General features: G+C 45.2%; 1 protein-coding gene across 18 annotated transcripts in view; it reads left to right on the top strand.

Annotated features, from left to right (window-relative positions):
* The window catches only part of kiaa0825 (KIAA0825 ortholog), a 111,344-nt gene that overhangs the window by 81,302 nt on the left and 3,081 nt on the right, over nt 1–26,961 (top strand). For 8 of the 18 annotated variants that reach the window (XM_035640180.2, XM_035640187.2, XM_035640176.2 and 5 more), the window contains one exon: nt 4,645–4,833. The exons of 4 other annotated variants lie outside the window; for them this stretch is intronic. In XM_035640180.2, the coding sequence (XP_035496073.2) occupies nt 4,645–4,818 (174 nt within the window). In that variant the 3' untranslated portion in view covers nt 4,819–4,833. Of the gene's footprint in view, nt 1–4,644; nt 4,834–16,947; nt 17,039–17,828; nt 18,043–21,577; nt 21,720–26,961 lie in introns of those variants that run through there. 6 more of the 18 variants (XR_004794574.2, XR_004794576.2, XR_004794573.2 and 3 more) reach the window with 6 other exon arrangements.

Genomic DNA, 26,961 nt, shown 5'->3' with positions numbered 1-26,961 from the left:
AAGCCGGAGCTAAAAGAGGAGAAAACTGGCATTTATCTGCTCCGCTCGTCACGGTTATATCTCACGTAGTTTGAGGGTGAATATATTCTGTGGTAAATACATGTTGTAATTCCAGTTGCTGCTATCAAAGCAAAAATAACATTGTTTCCTTTTACATGGCGTAAACTAGTCCAGCTACAGCAAGGCATTTTCCTCTGGGAGTTATCATTAAGGAAATTCTTGTATCAGTGTGTGTGCGTGTGTGTCTATGAGACTGTGTGTGTGTGTGTGTGTGTGTGTGTGTGTGTGTGTGTGTGTGTGTGTGTGTCTCCCTGGCCCCGCCACAGTGCCGTGCCAGTCACTGGCAGAGCATGACTGTGTGCAGCGAGGACGAGTAGCCCAGCAATTAAATAAAGATCTTTAATTGGCTGCTTCAGATTAGGGTCAGCAGCTGGAGAGGGAAGAGAGGTCTGTCACGTGCACTTTCGACACATTCTTAATACGCATGTGTGTACGCACGCCACACGCGCATATGCTCACAATGATATACTCGCGTACACAAACACGCACGGCTCCTGAACAAAATTCAATTATTAATGGACTGATTGCTCGAGTGGAGCTTCTCTGGGAATCTGAACCTGCCACACTGAATAAAATAAAACCACTGCTTTACATTTTCATTATACCAAACCGTGTTTTAAATTGCAAATGCGTCTCGGAAACCCACCATTGCCCCTCCCTCTCCCCCCCCCCCCCCCCCCCCCCCCCCCCCCCCCCTTTCCTTGCTGCCTCATCACAGCAACCCTCGCCTCCACGTTGTCCCCTTCCTCACCAGTTACGTGTTTCCTTGCACACTCACACGCACACACGCGGACATTTTTACTGCTGTGGTATGTGTGTACAGCCACCATTAAGCAGTCTTATTAAAGGGGAAGGTTGTGTGTGTGTTTGTGAGAGAGAGAGAGGAGTTGTGTGCATGAGGAAGTGCTTCTGGGCCGCGGCACAGCTCCTTCGCTTATTTGCAATCAGGTCAGACAGACAGCACAGCCACATGCACCACTGTCACCTCCCTCTAGACTTCCTTCTCTCTCACTCCCTCTCTCCTCTTCTCTCAACATCCCTCTTTTCTATCTCTCCTCCCCACCCCGCCCCCCCCCCTCTGCTGTGTTTAATTCCAGCTCCAGTGAAATAGCACATTTTGTCAAGAGTTGCACATCTCAATTATCTCCTTCCTATTACTGAGGACGTTCATTTTTGTTTCGCCAACTCTCTGCCATTCTCCCTCTCTCGCTACTCTCTCTTTCACACTCTCTCTGCCTCTTATTTAATTCCAGATATTTTATTATTTTAACCCGTGTCCTCATGTGAAAAGGTTTTGTTGTTTTCACATCTGCCTTGTATGTGTGTGTGTGTGTGTGTGTCTGCGTGTCTGCTGAACCTGTGTGCCTGTTTTCAACCCACGAGGTCCTTGTTATTATTTTTTCTTTCTCAAAAACTTTGCAACCATCCATCTCCTCTTATGATTATTCCAATCGAACTGCTGCCGCCGAAAATGTAAAATGCATGTCCTCCTGTGCAGCGAAGGATTTTGTTTCTGATGAAAGACCAACCCGACACCAGATGTTTATTACCGCAAAGGTGAGAGAAGTGTGGCCATAAGTGGAATCAACGTCGCGTTATAACAGGTAGCCATCAGACGTAGTAAGTTGGAACAGTGGAATAGTGAGACTTTTACTTTGAATGACTTGGAATTGACGTCTTTCAACATCTCTTGTGCTAGCTAAGCCGGGTACTAACAATTCAAACATGGCAGTAAACCTTCCATGTACACTTACCGCAGGTATCCTCATGTAATCTCACAACAGGAGCTCACACATCTGCTTCTCTGATGTTTGTGAAAACTATTTGCCTCTGTGTGTGTGTGTGTGTGTGCGCGCACGCACGCGTGCGTGTATGTACTGAATGTATGTGTTTGTGTGCTTCACTGTACTGAGCACCCACATATCTCTGAGCGCGCTTGTCAGCAAGCATGTGTGCGTGCGCGCGCGCGCACGTGTGTTGTGTGCTACATTTTTATGCACACCTCCCTCTCCCCCTCTTTGTGCTTCTGTTTCTCTGCGCTACTCCTCTTTTTTTTCTCCTTTCATTTGTGTATATCCTGGCTGTTCATTTGCCTAGAGAGAGGCAGAAGGTAGAGAGAGACTGGTAGTGGTTACGGTGGGGGCAGAGAGGCTCATGGGAGTTGTGCTAAGGGCCATAGTATCACTCCACTGTCTCTCAGGGCACATTGTTTATGCATGGGGCCACATATGCAGCAGGCACAGACACTGACTGCATACTCCCAGAGACACTGTGAGGCTGAGTGTGTGTGTGTGTGTGTGTGCGTGTGTGTGCGTGTGCGTGCGCGTGTCTGTGTGCGCTCGTGTGTGTGCGCGCGCCTTTGTGCATCTAAAAGTGTGTGAAGAATGTGTGCACATGTGTTTGTTTGTGTGTGTCAGTGTGCGAGAGAGACTCGCGTTGCCGTTGCAGCCCATAGGCGGGACAGTGATCTCATCCTCATGTCTCCGTGTCTGACGTGTCGGCACCCTGCCGGCCATGTTGTTCACCTTCACAACGCTCCTCTCTGCTCTCTGGGAATCTGTTCACACCGAAAAACCTGTGTGCACTTTTGCATATGTATGCATTTGTAGGTCTGTGTGTGTGTGTGTGTGTTTGTTGGAGTTTGATTTTGTGTGTGTGCGTGTGTGTGTGTGTGTGTGTGTGTGTGTGCGTGTGTGTGTGAGCTGGCAAGTCAGACAAGTGGAAGGTCAAGTACTTATGGCTGCTGACTCCCCCTCCCTTATGCCTTCTCCCAGTGAGAAACAAGCTTGTGCCAGATGTCCTGTTAACAATCACCCCTCGGTCCTTCCTGACTTCGCCTCCATTTCTCCGTCTTTTCATCCTGCGTTTCCTCATTTAATTAACTCCGTCGTCCAGTGAAACGCCGTGACAAGGACCCTGCTGCCTGTGTTCTGGTTTCTCACACATTAATTGAACACATTACCGACCCAGCGTATACTCTATGCTCCCTCGCTTATAGGAAGTGGGTTTTATAATTGTCATTTTTTTCCCCCACATTAACACATGTGCACTCACAACTGTACACACGCACACTTGATCTGTTGTCTCTCCGTCTCTGACCGCTTTAGTGCAGTAATGTCTTGGGCCAGTGTTGTGCTCATCGCCATTTGTGACTCTTTCTATTAAGAAAGTTAGACAGTCTCGGGTGTATATGCTTTATTTAAAACAAATTGCGGAGGTGAACTTTGAGACCAAGTAATGATTTTTGATTGAATTGCTGACTTCATAAATTGATTAATGACAGTTGTTCTTCTACCCCCTTGTCTATAGTGCTATCCTAGATACATATATCTGTTTATATACAGTACTGTTTGGAGTCAACAAAAGCATGTGTAGTGTGTGTCGAAAGGCATGCTGTAATTACTTATATGCATTCTTGACAAGGGAATATAATTTACCCCCCCTGTCATAAGAACACAGCAAAATTAGATTTGAAAGATCAGGTTAAGGTGTTGAAGTTATACATGTCAGAGACGGAGATCCAGCGCTGGCATGCGATGCCAGATGAAGGTCTACTACACTCTTATGGCATAATTTGCTTAGCCCCTGGCCAATCCACCTCCTCCCTTTTCATGCTAAACAGGGAAATCGTAGAAACCATCTATGTGTGCGTTGCATTGATGTTGTAACGCATCGCGAGGTGACATCTCTCCTCTGTGAGCGTGTGTCAGTGGTGGCTTTGAAAGAAATGTGTCATTGCAGTTTTGACAACAAGGTGGCACTCTGCACTAAGACAAATCCCCCGAGGCCCTTCTATCCCCCAGAGGACACCTTTCCCCAGTCACAAACTGAGGGAAACAAGCAGAGGGAGAGGCACTGACGGATAGATGGAGAGAGAGAGAGAGAGAGGGAGAGGGAGAGAGAGAGAGAGCTGTGCTCCTCTGCGAATGTGATGCTACAAAGATAATCTCTCTCCAAACACTCTAGCTGTGATTTAGCACAGTAACTGTTGTTGTCATGACTGTTTGTGCGCATGTGTTTGTCTATAAAGTGTATATCGTAATAAAATGAACAGCATACAGTAATGTATATCGCAGTATGTTAAAGAAATGTCTAATTGTGCAGAGGCTTTTCGATTATAGGTGTGTTTTCTCTTACATAAGCCTTACATGTTTGTTTCAGCAAGTCACATTTATGTGCAGCGAAACATTTTATCGTCTCAAATGTCATAGTGTGAAGTGGGAAATGTTACAATAATTTAGTTTGATCAGAGACAGAATTTGAGTTATTAAATCCCCTTTTTTTACAGCAAAGGGTCGATTTTTTATTGAAAATAAAATATTTGGAAGAAATTTCAGAAAATGCTTGATGCTTCTAGGGAGAGTTTAAAAGATCTATTTTGTCAAGTTGAGTTAATAGCAGGGGGGACGAGTCCGTTGTGTTTTTGTGTATGTGTGTGTGTGTGTCCCTGGCGGTGGTCCGTGTGCCTCACTGTGCCCGTGTGTGTGTGTGTGTATCTGTGCGTGTGTCTGTGTGTGTGTGTGTGTGTGTGTGTGTGTGTGTGTGTGTGTGTGTGTGTGTGTGTGTGTGTGTGTGTGTGTGCAGCATGTCACTTCCTATCCTCTAAACAGTTTCCAGGTAGCTGTGTGTGAGGATGCTGTTCTCACTGGAAAGAGATCACTGGCAAGTCTGCCCAGAGCCATCTGCACCAGACCTCCGACTGCAACATCTGTGACACAAACACACACACATAGGGTCCATCGCCATCCCATGAGATGAGTATACACTTCTAAGTTGTCACACTGCTGTGATGTAGCTGTCACACACTCAGCATATGGCGCTACCCCCCCCCCCCCCCCTCCCCCCCACCGTTAAGGTTCAACATCAGATATGACAAGCTATCTAGAATTAGTCTCAATTCTTCCCCATAATACAGGGTAGTTATTAACATTTTGCTGAGGTCAGTCTCATAGCAACTGTCAAATTAGGTCGCATTTTGATTTGATTGCCACAGTACATGCAGGCAGAGGCAATGATGAGTGATTTTCAGCCTGCTGTTCAATAAAGGCTGATTTGTAATGGCTATGTTGTGTTTAGTCAATGTTGAGGTCATTCAAAACTTCTTCTCCAGCTCCCTCGTTTATATCACGGCAAGTCAGAGCGATGTCGCTGATAGATGTGAACAGTAATTTCTCTCTTATTTAAAACTCGGTGAGTGACATAAATGCAACTGGGCTAATTGTATAGGTGAATGATGTGAGATGTGAATTGAATAATGTGTACGTTCTCACGCAGGGTAGAATTGTGTTGAAGTGTTAAAAGGAAACAAACTCTCCTTAGCAAGGAGAGGAGCATATACATAAGTCAGACTCTTAGGCCAACGCATATCACTTTCAGCTCACTGTGTGTGTGTGTGTGTGTGTGTGAGTGTGTGTGTGTGTGTGTGTGTGTGTGTGTGTGTGTGTGTGTGTGTGTGTGTGTGTCTGTGTGTCTGTGTGTGTCTCTGTGTCTCTCTGTGTGTGTGTGTGTGTGTGTGTGTATGTGTGTGTGTGTGTGTGTGTGTGTGTGTGTGTGTGTGTCTGTGTGTATGTGTGTGTGTGTGTGTGTGTCTGTGTGTCTGTGTGTGTCTCTGTGTCTCTCTGTGTGTGTGTGTGTGTGTGTGTGTATGTGTGTGTGTGTGTGTGTGTGTGTGTGTGTGTGTGTCTGTGTGTTTGTGTGTGTGCGCGGGTGCGTGCGTGTGTCAGACAGAGACGAATCACCCCGCTGTAGAGGTGATTGTATATACTGGGGCTAATTTCTTTCTGTTGCTTTAAGGGCTGACATGTCTGTTACCATTATCCATTGTTAGACCTTTTCCACTATTTAACTGTGATCACTGTTATTAGGACGTCCGCCGCTAATGAATAAAGAGGCTTCGATTGTCCTCTTGAGTCAAATACGACTACAACCGTAGCGACAAGAGAAAGTATTGTTCCTCTTATCACCACTCAACGTCTACTTTTATAAGCTATAATTAGATTGTACAATTATTTCCCCTGTTTTTTTCCTTGTAGATTTTTCTGCCTCTTTTTAATCTCTTTCGCTGACTTCATTAGCCGTTAGAATTCAATAACCCTTCCTATATTTCATACTCACCAGTCACCCCCTTCTTTCATAAAGTATCATTTAGAATCACAAAAAGTCTCCAGTCGGGATGTTTGAATCGAGTATTTTGCCCATGATCTTAAAGCGAGTCATCTAAAATTGAATATCTGCCGAGTCCCAATCTGATATTTATATTTTATTACATATTATAGCTTCACAGTGCACTTTTAAACCAAAGTGGAGCTACATTAAAATAATAAAAGATGGCCTTAATCTATACATTTTACCATCTAGCATGCTGGTATTAAGACTATAGGCTGCATCAGCCTTCCTCTATCGTTGCCTGTGGTGTTTTGTACATTGTGCGCTTTTGTATATCTCGTATATCTATACAGTTTCCTTTCCTCATTATCCGCGGCATCAACAAATCACTAAAGTTCACCAAAACATTTGTAGAGCAAGTCTTTGTAAAGCTCAAATGATTTTTCCACAATTGAGCACTTTTGACAGCTGGTGCACCTGTCAATCAAAGTTCACATATAGATCAAGAGTTTGCCAATCGATTAAAAATGTAATCCACAATACCAGTCGTGTAAATCATCTCAGAAAATCCCTTTAGAGTTGTATCCACCTTCCCTGTGGGTTTTGATGAGGGTCCAGTCCTGACTCAGTGTTTACCACTCCACACCTCCCTTTTTCCCTCCTTCTCCTTCTGCTCTTCACTCTCCCCCTTCTTCAGCCCCTACCCCCAACCCCACTCCTCCAAAAGTGAAAGTGCTGATTGCTTTTAAAGACCATACAGGCATGTTTGGCAGCCATTATCTATGGTTAGAGAGGACCAAGTAGAGAGCCAGGCCCTTTTATCCCGACGACTCGGCTCCCGCCCCCCCCCCCCCCCCCCCCCCCCCCCCACACCCACCCCCCGCCCACCCACCCGCTGGTTTGTGTATGTCAAAGCTGCGTAATTTGGCCCAACGTATGGCCCAGCGTGCCACAGTTAATGAGGGGCTGTTTGAGAGTTAAATGCACATGAATAATCATCTGGGACCCGGAGCTACAGAGTAAAACAGAGATTTGAATATCATCACATGCAGAGCAGGTCGAGGGGCTGAGTGATCAGAGACAGTATATAGAGACATGTAATATGTAACTGTGCTACAGGCCAGATATCAATATGAAAGTCGGTGCTCTGTGCAACCAGTGTGCATATGCTGTACACGGCTGTTTTTCAGTACACCTATTTGTATGGTGGATGCTTTTCTGACTAAGTACAGAACTTTCAAGTTCCACAAACAGAAACAAATATGACGCGCTAAAGGAATGACCAAATAATCAAAACAATCATTTTTATAATAATGTCTGTGAAAGCAGACTATTACAGCTAATGCATATATTTGCACAGCAGGAAATCTCTTCTGAAAAAAAAAAAACTTCTGGAAATGTTCCTGTTAGTGTGTGTGTAGATATATATATATATATATATACCTATATAGTCATTAAGGTTGGAAGACTTGACGTTCAAAAAATAACTGACATTGAAGTGGTATTGAATTCAAAAAACAAAAAAACAATGCCATCGCTACTTATGAATGAGCACTTTAGTCTCTAACAAGGGGAGAACATTTCTATATCCTCCGAAGGATGAACACACGTGTCTAAAATGGACTTCCCGGGGAAAAGAATAACCCTGAATAATTAATATAAGCCTGATGTTTAGCAGCTCTGCCTTAGGATACGAGAATCCTTAATGGTTGCAATTAGCTCTATTGAATTGCTGGCGTGGTGGCTTTGGCTGCTAAATGGCCTGTTGTTGACATGTGTGTCGGCTTCTCAGGTGTTTGCATAGATTGGGGGCGGGCGGATGCATAGATTCCTCTCAACGCGGTTCTAGAGGGACCCAATGAGAACTTACAGTATGTTCAACGGAATGAGAACGGACCTGCAGATGTGAGCCTGCACGGCGTCTGCTTTGTGTTAAAGCTGGCCCGCTATGTACACGGCACTGCTTTGTGTCGATGCGTGTTGACACTTCAATTGAATTTTAGTTCCCCTCCAACCGCGGCGAGTCAAATGAACCAGAACCGCAGGTTCCAGGGGCCGGGCACTGAATCCACATATTATCCAACTGCTGATAACACACTAATTGGACCACGGTGCGGGGTGTTTCAACATGCAGGCATCCCCGCGCCCCTACAAAGACCCACTCTGCCCAGCACCAGCTATCAGTGTAATGGTAGGAGTCAAAACAGGGCCATTCATTTGCTCTTGTTGAGCTAAGTGCATTCTTGGCTCACAGTCGGGGGGCATCGCACCAGACTGCACGGCCAAAGCCAGAGAGCCCATTTGTGGAGGCAAATGTCACCGTGTCACACCGCCCTGCATCTTTCTCTCGCTGGCTGGTACCCTGCCGTGCCCCTCAGCTGTAACGCTTTCTCTGTTTACATGTGTTTCACCCTCTCTCTTTCTGCTCCAACCTACGGCACACTCTCGAACCCCGCCATTACACGTCCGGCTCGTCTGTCTTTCAACTCTGTCGCTTTCTTTTTCTCCACTCTGTAGCCGCTCGTTTTGCCTGTACTTCTTTGCACTTCTCTTCTGGCACTGCCTTTCTTTCACGCTCGTCACCACGCAGCCTCGGACGAACTCTAAAAGGCCAGTTGCTTTTTTCGTACACATTGCACTCTCTCACCCACAGTCCACTCTGTCCTCCCTCCCTTTTCTCCCTCTGTCCGCCCGTGGACATTTGTTTGCGTATTTTATTACACGGAAACCGAAGCTTGGCTGAAGGAGAGTGATCAAGGCAGAGATGGAGAGTAATCTCCTTTATCCCTACCATCCCTCATTCCTTCTTTCTCGCCCTCGCTCTTTCTCCCTCCTGCCCTCCATCCCTCCCTCACCCGAGTGTCACAGTGACTGTTTCATCTCTCCGGTGCCTGTTTGCCTTGCAACCAGAGCGCGCCCCGTGGTTTGCATGTAGCCACTCTATCACAAAACCAAACAGTGTGCATGTGCTCTCAGCCCGGCGAAAATGCTCTATAAGGCAGTAACCGTGTGTGCGGAGCTGCCAAGATAATGAATAGGTGATGCAGCTCATGCATGCTAATGTTATGTTGTAAGCAGTTTTGTTGACAAGTGCTAATACTTCTTTCATACTATCATCAAAAGCAGCTAATACAACAGCCATTACTCCGCAGCACTCCATGCAAGACATGATGGATTGTGACCTTAATATAGGTTAGCTGAGTTTTGAAAGTTAAACAACCTGCAATAAATCACAGAATTATTACAATGCGCTTTAATTGGTTAAGGACTGTTTATTTCCTAAAGAGGTAGGAAAAATTGGGTTTCGGCACTTTTTAATTTGCAAAGTGCATTTTCATTACAAATGGCAGTTTAATATTACCCTCCTTTGTCATGCAAAATACGCAACACACTGGCAATCTATTAATTGGACAAAAATGCGGTGCCAGCGTAAATCCTTCTCCCCTCTTAGCCTGTCTCTCTGTCTCTCTCCCTCTACCGCTCTCGTGGTGGGAACTGGTAACATCGATCAGAACCAAGGGAGACAAAGTTAAACACGCTCTTGCACTGCATGCCACTCCTCATCTGCTGATGAAAACACAACAATAAAACAGACAGAGTAAATAAATAAATGCAAAATACAGATGACAGGCCATTGTCTGCACTATGCCAGCAGCTTATTAAGAGATAGTAAATATGAGGGACATGCTTTGTAATTACGCCTGCCCCCCTGTTGGTTTTGGATTTCAGCTCTTCTTTACGGCAGACAGGCATGATTCATAAAGTACTGCTTCTGTTTCTTTTAGTACTTTCTTTCTTTTAATTTGAAAAATACAAGCTTATCATGTCATAGTAATATGGTCTGGGTAACTTATTATTACATTGACAACTGTACACCTCAGATATGATCTCTATATGGCCTCTTTTACTTTTCCTCTAACATTTTCTGTTTTTGACTTCATGAACTGCACTACAGTATACAGCGCAATCTGCATCGATAAATATTTAATTTAAATTGGAAAATATATCCTGAAGCTATTGACTATGTACAGCACCTTGCTTTTATATGCACTGTTGTCTGTTGTTGGTGTACTTTACCTAATTTCTTAATTGTCTTGGTAAATTATATTTACAAATAATGGACTGGATTTCCAGCCCTTACCAGAATTTGCGGCTTTGTACGAGAACAGTATTGAACAATCTTACTTGGAGAACCCCATAAATTAGGATGCAAACCTTATAGGTTTAAAAAAAACTTGATTACTATCATACAGTGGATCAATACATTGATCACAAATTCATTTTGACAGCACATTATTTTTCAAAAGCATATTCTTTGCCCCTCTACTTTTTCAAACGTAGGGATTCTGTTTGAAACGTCTTCTCTGTTTTCTTTGCCCTGGTTCTGTTGACTCAACCACCACAGTCCTTGCATTTGCTTTGATTGTGATGTTAATGGTCAGAGATTGAGCATGTTCCCATTGTACCCTCATGGTGAGTGAGTTGTGAAACTATAACCTGAGCTCTCTTAGTCACTGTCCAAAACTGAACTGTCTTGTACTATTTGAAATTTAAATGTTTTTTAAATTTTTTTTTAAATTTAAGTGTGTTCTTAATTGTTTGACATGTGTTCCTCATGATATCTTTGAAATTGGTGGGTTCAAAGCAAAGATTCATTTTTTTTCCCCTTTTCATTTAGGTGAAGTTAACATATGGGTTAAAAATGATGTGAATCCTGAAAACTGAGACCAGCGTAGTGTACGACTCCCTGATGGCAGCATTACGACATGTTGCCAGCTGGCTTTGACAGGGTGCCACCTAGACATGTCACAGTGCTGTCCTGTGTCTCTAACCCTAGCCAACTCACACACACACACATACACACAACACACACACACACACACACACATATACACAACACACACACACACACACACACACACACACATACACGCACACACACACTCTGTTCCCTTGAGGCCATCACTCAGCCGTCATTCTTCGATGCCTCGTAGACCAATCAGGCGCCGTCTCATGAGACGCAGTGTCACACATTTATGGATGCATGACAAAGTGCTCCTTGATTTCCCAGTGGCCACTGTCTGCAGCCTGCTAACGCTTCTAAACATGCACAAACGTCCACACGCACGCACACACACACACACACACACGTGCCCGCACGCACAATTCGTTTCATATGTGATACAGGAGATATGTCAACAGATATTACATCAGGAGTAGGTGAGACGTTGTGAGTTGTGATCAGAAACACAGTGTCTTGTGTCCATTCACAACTGTTAAAGACAGTGAGCAAAAGAGCAGGACTGTCAGTAATGACAGGGTGTTTGCCATTTACATGTGAAATCAAAGGGATAAGATAAGACAGTAACTTTTTATTCAAAACCTTTCTGCCAAAGCACTTTTCCCCTCACTATACCTCCAAGTTACGGTGTAATGCTGCAAACAAGGCCAGCCGCTGCGGGCTCTAAAAGCATGCGGTTTTTGACTCATATAAGATGTGAGGCCATAACCACCAAGTCACTATAGGCTATTTTAGACTGCTCTTGGTTTGGCTTTGGACCCCAATTCATTCTGCAGCAGAGAAACATCCACGGCCCACCAGCACGCCCCCACCGTCGGAGCAGCTTCTCTTAGATGTTGACATTTTAAAACAAGGAAAAAGCTCTGTGGTTGACCTGTGTTCCCCTCTCTCTCTCTCTCTCCCCCACCCCCCTGCGTTTTTCTCTGTGCGTTTCTCTCTCTCGCTTTCTTTTCCTCGCTCATGTGTGTATATTGCGTCGAGCCAGGCTAAATGAAGGAGCCTGTGAGGTACAGCAGAATGATTTCACTATTAGAATAGAGAGAGGGGGTGAAAGGAACTAGTAATAGCTGTAGTCTGTGCAAGTTGTTCGGGCCTCTCAAAGTTACCTCCGCATGACCCACAAAAACCGTGATCTTGTTCAGGGAAAAGGCATTTTGGACCCATTACTCGAGCCATTGAGGTTGTGCACTCATATGAAACAAGGACGGGAGGGTGGGCGTGAAGGCGAGGAAAGGTATAGCACCGAAGCTCAATTGCAAACAGCTTTTACGCTGGATGAAAGCAGAACTTCAATTGGCGAGAGCTTTCAGAGTCCCGTGTATGGGTTGCATTGAAGAAAGGCGTACAGTAATGTTACAAAGCCATTTCTGCAACACTTTTGCACAATTACAGCCTTTTCTCTAGAAACGCGTTGTTTATAATAGGTGACTGAGACAACAATTGCTCTGGAGCAGCTTTGAAGCTGGGCAGCTCTGTAGAGAGTCAAGGCACAATGCACGAAACATGTGACAATGAAGAGGAGCATAATCTTCATAAACCAACAGAAAACCGCCACTTAACTGCCACTGTGCGAAGTGTGTACGCTCGTGAATGATGTTGTGTGCAAGAGGTTTTTTGAATCCCTGTATTTGTGCAAATGTGTTCACTGTGAGCACAAAGTGCGGTGAGACAGAAGTTCCTCCTCCCGCCAAACTCCTCTATCAGTCCAAACTCATTTAGCGCTTTCCACAGTAAGAAGGGGGCCGCAACGGCCCGATGTTGTGACACCGGCTGCCGCAAAATTCACCCTCTCTTATGTGAAACGGTAATTGTTTTTGACACAGAGCCTTTGCTTATCCAAAAACCCAACACGATCTCAGGCTTATGCCAGATAATTCAGTCATAAATCAATTTACCTAACCGTACATTCTTGGTTGGTCTTTGAAACCCGGCGTGTTTTGGTTATGGAGTAATCCTTTTTAATAGAAAAATACACACACCCACTCTGTTCCTTTTTACAGAGTTTGATGGATTAGCTTTTCTGCTGAAATTCCATGGATGACATCCCGGTGTGGAAATCCAGGTGTGGTGATGCTTTTATTTTTTTCCTTTTTTCTCTCTTTTTTTTTTTTGAATGAGGGAGCTGGAAATTGCAGACTGGGTGGGTGATGTGCCATCAAAAGATGAGAGTGAGAGAGAGGGAGGTTTGTATAAGTGGTGTTTTTAATTATCAAATATTTACTGGCTAGGACAGTTTCTTTATTGATATTGAAGTATATAAATGGAAGATCATGGAAAAAAAATTCAGTTTCATTGTTTTGTAAAACTAAATATCAGGCCCTGCATTTTTCAACAAAGTAATGTGACATCAGTGTTGAACTGAATTACTTAGTTTGGCTTTTCTACCAGAGCCATATATTCTTTTTCCCCGTTCTATTTGCTTTGTCCTTCTGTGATTTAACAAGCTTTACTCGCCCTATAGTCGGTATGCTCGATCATTTAAAATGCCGTATTGCTGCCAAACAAGACTCATCCTCATTCTACCAATTAACCAGCGAGGTGAAATGTTGAAACGGTTCGTGGCGTTGTGTTCCAGCTAAAAAGGATTCATCATCTCTCAGCTATTTGTCTTTCACTCCCCTCATCCCACCCTTCCTGCCTTCCTTCACCTTGCCACTTCATCCTCCCTTTCATGAATCCATATCCACATGGGTGCGGTGGGGGTCAAGTGTAGCTCAGGTGTGCTGCAGACAAAGGCAGCGAGATGTGTGAGTGAAGCTACTGTGAACGCGTCTATTTAACTCCATCCGCCTGTGGCTAAAACACTGGCCGTGGCCATTCAGCGACTCGCTGCTGTTTTCTTTAACCAATGGCAAGGCGTGAAGTCAGGAAAGTGAAAGTACCTGCAGCCGTGTTCCGGCTGGCCTCAGGCGTGACAGACAGGCCTGTCAGCAGGCGACATGAAACACCTGGGTAGGAACACTAGCCGGCCAAAGAGTAGGATTGCTCTCATGCTTTACCGCTGTCTGAATCAGCTATTTGTTGTTTTGTCCTTTCACGTTGGATTAGGGCCGATCAAGAGAATAGGGATGGTTGAACTCCACCGGCGGGTTCATCCCTTTGTGTCTCACCTCCTGCATCCTGAAGCTGACTTACAGCTCAGCTGCAGACAGGCGGGTGTGTTCACTCACTCGTGTGCTCCAATACAGCACCGGCAGATGTAGTTAAAAAGACACACAGTCAAACATGCACATACATACACACCTGTCATAAGTGTGTGGGAGTCATGCTGACTTACCTTTTTCTCTCAAACACACACGTGCGCGCACACACACACACACACACACACACACGCACACACACGCACACACACACAGAGGAACGACACCGCCACCCACAGAGACACCTTTCACACACTTTACACCTAGAGATGATCACTATCCGGAGGATTTATAGATCCTAATAGACATCCCTTGCAGTGCCCTGGATGAGATGTCAGAATTGATGGCATGCAGACTTTTATTACCTGGTATGGTGTGTGTAATTAGGTTAAATAGATGGGGTTGGACACGCATGGTAAAGGCTACATTTCCCACCCCGGCTGGATTTATTGGCCACGCTCCGCTCTCCGAGATCTGCTCTAATGCACTCATTTGCATGGGGGCACATGTAGCTGATGTGTGTGTTACGGCTACGTCAACTGCTAAGCACAGGGGCCAGCTCATGAATAGTTTGGTTCAGTGGTTGGCAACAGCCTGGCCCGCCAACTGTCTATTAGCTATGATATGAAAGCTGCCTGGCAAGTGTTAGATTGATACTTGACACGTCGAACAAAGCTCATTGTCATTGTAATTACTATACGTTGAGTCTTAATTTCATGGTCGTCCATATTGCCAGTGTGATAGGGCTGTCTGTTACTTACATCTTCAGTAACAGCTGTCTATTCAGCCAGTGTATCCATCCGCCTTTCATATGTTCAACAGCCTCAGAAATAACGACTTCATAATGACTATAATCACTTCAGATGTAATTATAAAGCATAGCCATTGGTACAATTAAACAGTATTTTCTGAAGAAACACACCACTTTCCTTTTTTTTTGCTCCAGATGTCCAATCGAGTGTAAATCACAGATAAACTAATAGCAGAGGACTATATGTGTTATGACCCATTCATTGAATGGACTTTAAAAGGGATCACTTTATACCAGTTACTCTGTCATTTGCTGGAGGGTCCATCCCATCTGTCTGTTAAGGACAAGCTGATAATGAAGTGTATTAATGAAGTAAGTTGATAATGAGAGCTAGCTGGCCAGCAGTAATGACAGTGTAGGAGTGGAGACAGTGGCAGTAGCCTGCAGTGGTGGATGTTACCGCTCAGACTTTTCTGACCTTCACAGATTCCAGTTTCCCCTCCAATACCCATCATCAGATTGAATCATTGAAGGGGCGTGTGCGCTCGTCGTGCTTGCTTGTGCATTTGTGAAAGTGTGTGTGTGCGCGCGCAAATGTGGCAAGATGATCTCATTCACCAAGGTCTTCCCCTTCCTAGTTTGTGGGGAACAAAAATAATCTTGCAAAGAGGGACGTTCACATTCAAACGCATTCATGCAGACAGCCCAACTCTTGACTCCAAGGCCAGGCAATTGGCTTGGAGCAGCTGAACCATGCACGCACGCACGCACGCACACACACACACACACACACACACACACACACACACACACACACATACACACGCATTTCCTTGAAACCAGGTACTTGCCATGTGCATCTGTAAGCCCTCCACTGGGACGTGGGATGTTGCAATTTGTCTGATATTTTCTGCAACGTCTCTCACTCTCTCTCTTTCTGTCCATCTACCTGTCTTTGCTTTGTTTCTCTTGCATGCAGATGCACTATTACCCTTTCACTCTCTTTTTATTCCCATTCTTCCCCAGACTCAACTTCGAGATGCTCACACTTTCTCCCCCCCCCCCCCCCATCCCACCCCCACCCCCACCCCAAAGGGCCCCCCCCCCACCCCTCCAGACTAGGAGACGACAGCATAGAGGGGTCTTCTGAAGACAGGGCCCATTGACAGGCTAGAGTGGCAGTAACTTATTGTCTATTGATGGAGTGTGACAAATCATGTGGGAACGCAGGGGTGCGTGGCAGTGAGAGCCAGGGTGTTGAGTACGTGAGCGTGCCTGCATGTGTGCTTGCATCTCAGGTGTGTGTGTGTGTATGTATGTGTGTGTGTGTGTGTGTGTGTGTGTGTGTGTGTGTGTATGCCCGCATGTGTGTGTGCGCCCCCATGTGTGTGTGCCTTTTTGTGTCTACGCCTGTGCGTGTGTTTGTGCGTAACGTCTTAGTGTGGGGCAGGCGGGCATAGCCGGGACCCTTCACAGCTCATTTAGCCCAAATAGGGCCACCTGGGTGGTGTGGGGGCTCAATGGGTGGGGGGGGGGGGGGGTGCCTGGCACTCTGGAGCCCCGCTGACAGCCTCCAAATATAGGGGCTCCGTCGGCCTATTAATCAGCACAGCCACTCTGACAAATCACCACAACTATGACCTAATGAGAGGGGGAGAGAGGAACGGGGGACAGGAAAGAGGTAGCGACATAATGGAGGAGGTGGAGGGGGCATGAGGGGTATATGGACGAAGGTGGACAGGCTGTAAGCGTGGAGGCGAAGAAGTGACAGAGAGAGCAGTGGACTAATGAAAAGGAAATGAAAGAAAGAGTAGCCTGACATTGCGACTGGCAGTGCAGGCCACGGGGGTATGCCATGAAGTAATAAGAGGAGAATGCTACCACAGTTGTCATCAGTAGCTGATCCTCGACTCTCCAGTCCCACTCGCAGACCAATTGATTTGTTATGAAAGCCCGAATCATGCACTCATAAATGTAAGTGTGGATTAGCAAGGCACCCGCTCAGCCCCACCAATTCTCCATCGCTGGAAAAATAAATTAGACTACCAATGCTTTCTAGACACCTTTTTTTTTTTTTTTTTTTCTTGCAGATGCGTCAGTGCAAATTAGAGGTGTGAAGACATTTGAGTTTGAGAGCAAACAACATTGATGTATGTCTTCTTCTCTGGTTCCCACCCTGAGGTGAGCTAGCATCTAATCTCCCCACTACCAATCTCAGGTCCAAATCACATTAGCCAGGATCAGAGGTGAAACTGGAGCTTTTCAACAGCAGCCTGTTCTCACTAATGAACCCCCATGGCCATCCACTGCATATTACAGCCACACTGAGTGAGGGGGAGAAAGTTTTGCAATAATCATTATGTAATTGCACAATGCCCGGGTTTCTATTGCCCTGACATTTCAAAAGCTCGATAGCAATATCTTTATGCTCCTCTAGAGGGAATATGTTTGGAATGGCTGTACTGTATATGATTGATGGTTTTCTGAGGCTAAGCAAACTACTTTGTTGTAATTATATAATGCAGTGTCCGTCTGAAGTTTATACTATACAATATGAGCTTATTTGCAATGAATTTTGTGGTGTGAACCCAGATTGAATTAGATGACATTGATTGTGTCGGTTTAAGTGACCCGGCTGTTAAGTCACTCATGAGAATACAACCCCACCTATCACCCACAGCCAACACCACCACTAACACACACACACACACACACACACACACACATATACATACACATACAATAGGGTCTAAAAGTCTGAGAGCGAATGGGAAAGTTGTCTCGGTCTTCAGCTACAGAGGGAGCTCCTTCTTTTCTACCTCATTCTCGGAATTGCTCACAAAGTCGGCATTAATTACAGAGCTTCACTCTTCTATCGGCAATTAATATGCAGCGTGTCACTGAACACTAAAGTGAATATTCAAAAGCAGCACCTTCCTATTGACTTGCATCTGTCTGCCGTGCTGTCCAGCCATTGGATCTATGTGATGTACTAAGCCCTGGCCTGTCTGGTCCATCGACTATCCCAGGATGGAAGCCCAGAGAGAGGATGCACAAGTGCATGCTCCTCCCATCCGTTACCTAGTTATGGTACGTCTGCAACAGCTACTGCTCCTGAGTGCGTGCCACAATAAGCCACGCAGACATCTTGTAAGGTATGCACACGACATCTGATCCCAATTCACGCCGACTGAGGCACAAAGATTCTTCACCAATTTATGTGAAAGGAATTTATTTGCCCAAGGTGACTAAGAAAGACACTTTTCCAATGACCAGTGCCTATCTGGTCAGTCTTGTGTATTTTGTAGGCCATACAGGAATAATAATCACATCAACTGCCTCTTAAATGTGTGCTGCTCTTAAATCAATAACAGCTTTGAGCTTTCACCCGCTTTCGTAATCAGTAGTTTGCGAAAAATGACACTGTTTCAGATGTTTTGCCGCAGTTTGCTTATTTAAACTTCCGCTTGTTCTTCTTAGATGAATGATAAATGGAAAATGCTCATGAATCAAAATACATCTGATGGTAAGGATTACATCTATCTTCTCATCCAGTGTACAGCTGGAGAGTTACTGTGCCAGCCTCATCAGCAGCTGCAGCTGCACAGCACAGCGGGCTCCCTGAATGCAAAGTGATAGGAGGGGTGAATGTATGGGGAGATGTTCACTCTCTCACATTTCTAAATGCTTGTAAAATATGCCTAAAATATGAATTCAAAATGGAATCCCTGCATGTGTAATGTTATGGATTTTAATCAAAGCCCCGTTTTGAAGTTCTGCCTCCGCCCCGTTGTCTTATCTGCCCCCTAATTTAATCCCCACAAGGAAGTCCCCATTGAGTTGTAGGGCAAGGTCACCGGAGGCAATATACCAACTTTCGGCGGTTTTTTTTTTCTCAAGCGAAAGAAAATGAGTGATGTGATATGACATTTAGTGTTGATGATGGCAGCCGCAGCCACTAAAGTAGCATATTAGTGCCCCTCACCTCCTTTTTATTACCCACACCGCACAAGTACATTAATGTCACTAATGTGCCTGGTTCTTTCTGGCACATTAGTGCCACGACGAATCGAAAGGCAGAGCCAGTGGGCGAGGAGGCAGAGAAAACTTCTTGACAATGGTTGAAAAATCTCGTTGCCGTGTCGAGTTGTTTTTTGTGCCTGTAACCCAAACATGAATGATGGCGTTGCCCCACTTTTTTTCCTAGAATTTGACGATGTTTGTATTTTGGTTGTAAGAAAATGCAACACAGCCAGAGGGCTGTGTGTATTCGTGTGAGCGTGCGCATGTATGCTCTCCGGAGCTGACAATAGACCTTTACAGCATCAAAACCCTACAAGGTGAGGCACAACTTAAAAACGTCTTTTCATCGCCTCCCTTATCTCTTGCACACTGCTGTTGGCCGCAAGAAAGAGAAAGAAAAACCGAGAGAGGGAGCATTATGATTTTATTATTAGGATAGAGAGGGTAAAATAGAGCGCAAGCGATAAGGATCTGGAGATTAGAATGGAGCAGAACAATAAATTATGCAAAGTGTTTGAAAACACATACAGCTATAATTAAGTGACATTTGATTTTAAATGAGGTGACGGCAAGGATTTATTTATCTCCTTAACCCCCTAAAACTGCCATTAGCATAGTGGAAAATGAACTGTTTGATGTGGCGAGAGAACAAGGCCCTGATCTGATACACAATAAGAGGGCACCACCAACCAAGGACACACACACACACACACACACACACACACACACATAAAAAGGTGAGATCAATGACTGCTGGAACCAATCGCAAAACTGTGGGAGCCCATTGCTAATAATGTCATGACTTAGGTGTGTGTACAGTACGGCACTGGGGGGTGTCAGTTAAGCAGTTTTCAGACATGAGCTCCTGAAAATCAGGTCCTGACATTTTCCCAAAAATTTGCCTTTCACATAAGATGGACGCAGCAGTAGGACATTGAGTGGCGTCTGGGTACAGCATGCGGGGGGCAGGACGTGTATTTGTATAGCATATTTCAACAACAAGGCGATTCAAAGTGCTACACACAAAACATTAAAAGCAATGGGAAGAAACACATGAAATCACATTGAAATACAATAATTAGAAAGAGACAATAAAAACATGTTAAATTTGTACAAGACAGGGACTTAAAAGTTGCAGTGCAGGAGAAAAATGCAGCGGTTGCTGTATTGTATCGTCGTTACTAGCCTAAATGTGTCTTTTGAATTTTTAAATTTTTTGGTGTTCCACCAACTTTAGTTTTATTCCAACAGATCTGTTTATTCTTTGGCTCAATCACTCGCCCCGAAACCAACCACACAAGCAACTTACCCAACTAAGCCACTACATAATCCGTAAAAAAGTGGAATATGCTGAAATATGCAATTTATTCATAGCGGCTATGGAGATGATATATGGCTGGGTTTGTATAGAAGTTTTGCCAGATCAATGTCTGAGAGCGAGGCCTTTGTCTGAGAGCAAGTCGCAGTTTCTCAACCCCCAGTGCTCCTTAGTAGATTTCACAGTTTATATATGCACAGATGACAAAGAGAAAGTACTGAATAAGTAATAGGCTATTTCCTGGTAGCACGCTGAGGTGAAATCACAATGAACATCTTTTTTCCCCTCTGTATGCTGTTCAGTGGGGAGATTGCTTGAGTGAACGCTTGTTCTCAGTGTGTGTGTGTGTGTGTGTGTGTGTGTGTGTGTGTGTGTGTGTGAGAGAGAGAGAGCCGGGCAAAATCTAAAGCTACTGACTGTTTATCTGAATCAACTTTGTTCATTAATTCATGGGTAATATTTTATGCATTTGGTGACAAGGTTTAAAAGAGTATACCCAAATGCGGTCACAAGACACCGAGGTGTGTGTGTGTGTGTGTGTGTGTGTGTGTGTGTGTGTGTGTGTGTGTGTGTGTGTGTGTGTGTGTGTGTGTGTGTGTGTGTGTGTGTGTGTGTGTGTGTGTGTGTGTGTGTGTGTGTGTGTGTGTGTGTGTGTGATGGGAGGCGTTAATGATTATTTTTGAAAGAAAGTCGCGGGCCCGTAGATCATCTGTCAGCCGTAGAGAGTTTAAAGTACGTTTGGATCTCAGGGGAACGCTGAAGGCAACAGGTGGAGCCTCGTGTGGAGAATAGTGGCTGGCGGTTGTAGATAATTGGTGGACAAAGACTTGACATTGGCAGGGTAGAGGAATTCTTACAGGTTAACCACAAATCATTTTAGATAATTCAGAAACAACCCGCAGCGAAACTGTCAGGGGAAACTTGATGAAGTGATTAGGGAATGAGTGGAGACGTCACCTCAAATTGACTGGAAGAAGCTGCGGAGTAATCAGCGAAAAGAGCGAGTCCATAAAGATTCAGTAGGTGACGTGTGACGCGAGAGAGGACGCAGCCATAACAACTGGCAAAGTCTGTACAGGACCTTTTACGCAGGGCTCACACATGCACAATGCATGATGGTGTTTGATTATCATAATTACAACAACCAATTACTGTTTCCTGCTCGGAACACACAACATAGCAGGCTCTCGTGCTTAATGGCCATGCTGGCTCCCCGTGCAATGCAAAAGGGAAGTGCACGGGAAAGTCCACAAAGAGATGAACACAAACACCAGGGTCACCAGTTGCCTCTGGCTTCTTCCTCCCGCAACCTATCCATATCTGTCCGTCTCCCTCTCTCCCTCTCTGGCCTTCTCCATTCCTTTGGCTCATGGCGGAAGACTTTTAATCCCAGAAATCTGTAGGCACACCGGAGCCGTTGACAGGTGCCTGCCTACCCGCCTGCCAGGCTGAATGACTGACTTCCTGGCTGCCCTGCTAACTTCGCCCACCCCCATTACTGCAATGACCAACAAGAGGAAGGTAAAAGCAGGAGGAGGGGGAGTGGTCATGAGACATATGGGGTAAATTAAGGGTGTTGCGCTTAGATATACATACATGAGTTTTCAAAGGTGTCATTTTTACTGCCTTAGAGAGGAGCAACATCATAAATGCAAGGTGTAAGCAACAAATGAAAGCTGATGATGGAACACAAAGGCTGAGATTGATTTGGAGTTGCTGTTTGGTCTCTTTTGCAAACAACTGTCATTTCCATAGTGTGAGAGAGGCGGCGTGAGACAGTTGTCAGGTTTACACTGGGCATGGCTGAAAGGTGCCAAGGTGTTTGGCTCCCTTAATGAAGGGCCTTTGCTTTAATGATTTACAGTAGCTCAAGGGAGAGGGGTCTCGCACACACACACACACACACACAAGCACATGCAGGACGCACGCTCGCGTTTCTCCGTGCCACAACCTCCTCTTGGGTGCTGTGTCAGTGAAAGGTGCCAGCCTGCTCAGCCAAGCTCCTAACAAGAGCCAAACAGTCAAGAGACTGAGGGGGAAGAAAGGAAAGGTGAACCGAGATGGGGAAATGGGGGCGGGGGTGGGTTGAGGTGTGGAGATAAGAGGAGCAGAGAGCTGTCAACCTCCTGGGACATGTGCAGAACTCGGTGTCTGTGTGGAGCAGTCAGCCACTGCACCGCACTGACCACGAGATGTTGGCGGTGCACGTGTGGCAGGTGTTTGGTTATTTGCTGTGGTCCCCTATTTTTATTGCGTGTAATAATACATTCACAAACAGCAAGGAGCCCAAATTGGACCTCACCTTGTCAAACACACACACATTGCCCCCTCCCCCTCGGAGCAAGACTTGATAGATCTCACGGCAGCATAGCGAGCCTATCTGAGGAATGCACCAAGCTGTGTCCAATAGATAGTACTCAGTCACACTGTGGCGGACAAGCAGCCTAATGATGTCTGAAATGCCGCCACAACTGCTATGATATGCTGTGATAATTGCTACCCTCCTGTCCGCAGTACAAATAAGTGTGGAATCGGTGGGCAAACACATTAATATGGAAATATCTACATTAATTTGGAGCATGGTTCTAAATTATTCAGTAATTAAACCACTGCAAATTTACACAAACTTTCCCCCTGGATGACTGGAGAGAATAGTGAAGGGCGAGGAACAGCATTTGAAATATGTGGTCACATGTCTGTGTGAATATGAAGTGGGATTTTGCAAAATAATGCAACAGTTTCGTCCTCAATACGCAAACACACACACATAAAACACAAGCTAAGAGATCTTTGTCCAAGTGAATATTTTTGTAACATCATTTCAATACATCCTCTTTCCACCACCAACACATAAATGAATGATTATGGATGGAAAACAACAGCAGAGGATCTCACATAAATGTCACTTTCTTTGCATTCGTATTTATAGTGACTAACTCTTGAGAAGTTTTAGTTTTAAAGCAATACTTACTTATTTTAAGGAAATACACTTGTCTACACAGAAAGCATTTCAGCCCTGTTGTTCAGTCGTACGTCTCCGTTGCATTTGACCAAGGTGTTGGTTTTTTTTACTCTTCAAGTATATTTTATTCATGTGACCAGAATGAAAAGTATTTGGCACTGAGTGCTTCCAATACGTGGATGACCTACGACTCAGCACTGTGCCTGAACGGCTCCTGCAAAGACGGAGCTGGAGCACATAGGAGCTGCTGCTACGCTCTCTGTGTAGACACAGTGTTTCCTCTGACTGTTCATTATGAAGCTGGGGGCTAGCAGCTGCTTAGCTTAGCCATAAAGACTGGAAACGGGGGGGAAATTGGCTCTGGCCACCAGTAACACAATCCATCTTTCTGCACCTCTGACGCCCGCTACATAACACATTATAACATCTTTGTTTTTTTAATCCATACATAACCAAATTTGTTTCCCAAATGTTGAAATTGTTTCTTTAAATGTCTAATTATTCAATCATATGTGATTTTTATATTTAAATTAGTCATTAATTCTGTTGACTTAGTCCTCACCAGTAGATCCTGTCCTTTCACTAGTGCGTCTAGTCCCGACTCTCTCCCTCCACCCCTCTCTCTCACGGAACTGTGGATGTGTGCGTGAATGCACGTGTGATGCATTTAAGGAAAAATACCCCGTGTGCCCTCTGATGTGCTCGACTTCTTGTTTCTTGGATTTTGGAGTTGAATTCTGGGGTTGTTTCTGGGTGGCCGTCTGTGCATGCTCTCGTGTGCCCCTGAGCTTGTGTGTGTGTGTGTGTGTGTGTGTGTGTGTGTGTGTGTGTGTGTGTGTGTGTGTGTGTGTGTGTGTGTGTGTGTGTGTGTGTGTGTGTGTGTGTGTGTGTGTGTGTGTGTGTGTGTGTGTGTGTGTGTGTGTGTGTGTGTGTGTGTGTGTGTGTGTGTGTGTGTGTGTGTGCCAAAGCACGTACAAACGTGTCAACTTGTGTAACTGTGGACGTCCCGTTCAAACGGGCCTTCACAGATCTGTCCGAGGCCCTTTGATCAGGCGTTCTGTGACTCGCCTGCTCTCGGTGGCCCCCGAGATGGGAGGGTGTGCGCCGGGTGGGAGACGGGGGCCGGTTTGAAGTTGGGGAGACTGCTCATACACACTAACATATAAGCATCCACACCCAACCACACACACACACACATTTTGATAATTTGAAGATAGGCTTGCTGCAGCATACTAAAGTGGAGCTTCTGCGATACATGTGACGTGATACATCCATGTATGTTATAGTAGTTTTTGATACATGAGGTCAAAATGTCATCACAAGCTTAGGAAGTGATTCACCTCAGTTAGGAGATTGTTTTGAGTTAGAGAGGGTTAAGGTTAGGATGTCTATACCAAACACAGTAGCCGTACACTACAGCCATCAGCTCCTCTTTGAAATACATTTGCTTTGCTGTTGCATATTTTGTCCTTGTTGATTTAGAGTGTGTCGTGTAGCTTTTGAGTGGACATCACTTTGGATTGAGATGAATTTCAGGTAGGGTCTAATACTGAGTGGCATCCCCGTGCCACACGGACATACTGTAGACCTGACACTGAGTTGATCTGACAATAGAATGGATCAGTGTAGCAGCCAGCAAGTCAGAAGGTAGAGCATAATCCCTTCTGTCAAGTCTCTGTCTCGTCAATATTCAAATCCAGCCAGCTGTCCAATGGCTGTCAGTTACAATCTCCCTCTGGCTCATGGCCTAGCACAGGCACATATCTAAATTGGATTGGATGTTTGCTTCTCAATGGAAATTGAGTCAAAGAGATGACCCCCCCCCCCAACACACACACACACACACACACACACACACACACGCCTCCCCACCCCCTGCCTTCCGCGTTGTATTGGGAACTCGTCACTTACCCCCTACTGAACTATATTTTAATGTACAACGTCCATTCCTGACTAAATACCTATACCTTTTTTTGTGCTCTATTTCAAGGAACACTGTAGCTCGAAATCAAGCTTGACACGTATCACATCTCACTTCCCTTGAGCTTCCCTTAAAACCACTAACAGGTCATGAACAACAACCCCAAACCCTCAGAAGTCTTTTGTTTTCCCCTCCTGTAATGATTTATTCCCATGCACCGGGGTGCACGGCAGTAATGTCCGTGGAACTACATGAAATTGAAGGCCAAGTGCAGGAGCATGAGATGAGATGGTGTGGGCTGAACCAGACAAAAAACATAACTGTAAAAAACCTTGTTTGGTCATTCCTCCATTCGTCCACCTCCCTCAGCTTCCCTCATCACCTCTAAACTCCTAACCTTGAACTCTGAACTCTAAAATCAGCAAAAAGTAGCTACTTGATTTGATATTAATATAAAAGGATTCTGCTCCAGTCGCTGTGGTTGAAAAGGTTCATCCATCTTGGTCCAGCTTTCACTGGGCAGACTGCTCGCTCACTGAGCTATTTTTTTTTCTTTCTCTCTCTCCCTTTTTTTTTAAACTTGTCTGCAAAGTTTTGATAGATCATTGTTCATATTCATTTCTTTCTTTTCAGAGGGTGAAGCCGAGTGTCTCGTTCAGCGAGGGACGCTTGTCACTTGCAGCCCAACTTTGTGATAGTATTGCCTTACTTAAGGCCTCTTTCACTGTAATAAGTTAAAATGAGTTGGCGAAGACTCGACACTGAAATGACGTGTGCTCACAACAGGCAACCTGATTTCAGAGGTCTGAAACCGAAAGGGGTTCTCACAAGGGTGAAAATGATAGAGAACATTTAACCATGTGTCTCTCTCTTGCTCACTCTCTCTCTCTCTCCCATCCCTCTCTCCCGTCTTGTTCAGTCCCTCGTCCCCCTTCTCCTCTGACACATGTCGCTCTGGCATGCATGGAAAGCCCTGACCTTTTGGAAAGTTTAGCACTTTAAATATTTAGGCCTGGGTTATGATGGATCCTCCAGGCCCTGCAGCAATGTGCGAAGCCTCTGATTAGGACTGCTGTCAGAGTCATTTAGCTGAGTGTCTGGCTGCTGGTGGCGCTCTGTGTTTGACAGGCGAGCCTTTTAAACAAACAGCGGTCCCAGTGGCAGAGCAGGCAGGGCACCGAGTGCCGCACAAACACCGAGCTCCGTGAGAGAAACCACTCAGCCCGCTGACAGCTGCGGAGGAAACCACCGGCCACTGTCGCCCTGCCTCTCACGATCTTTCAAGCACTTTGTCTTTCTGTTCGCTCTCTTTCCTTCTGGCACAGCCTATACTTGCACCTCTGTCTGTTTTATTTGGACAATGTTCCCCCCCCCCCCCCCCCCACACTAAATGTCGATATTTCCTTCACTATCAGTTTACTCCTCCTTCTGTTATCCTCTGTCGCTGCGAGCTGCGGTGGAACATCAAAGTTCCAGCGGTGTCGCAGTAAGATTTATGAAGTCGATCGCCGGGTGATCTTGGAGCAAAGCTTATGCTCTTAATTTGTCAGACATCACCACTCATTATCAGCTGGAAATCAGGACAGATGCCGTCTGTCCTGTGCCTGCGCGGTCCCATGATCAGGACAGCTCACATTGATGTTCACGTTGAAATACATCTGAGCCAGCCTTTTCATCTCACTCTGAGACAATCTCCCGTGGCATCAATCCTGTAAATATATGAGTCTTAATATGTGTGTCCTATTCTGTATTCAGAGGAAGAGCCAAGTCAGCAGCTCCAGTATTAATGCATGAGAAATGAGCAGAGCCCATAAGAATTAAAGGGTAAGACTTCCCTTATTAAGATGTAAATTCCGGGGGAGAACTTGCAGGAAAATGAG

Source organism: Scophthalmus maximus, chromosome 19 (assembly GCF_022379125.1).
Source record: "Scophthalmus maximus strain ysfricsl-2021 chromosome 19, ASM2237912v1, whole genome shotgun sequence".
NCBI lineage: Eukaryota > Metazoa > Chordata > Actinopteri > Pleuronectiformes > Scophthalmidae > Scophthalmus > Scophthalmus maximus.
This window is presented reverse-complemented; position numbering and strand designations above follow the sequence as displayed.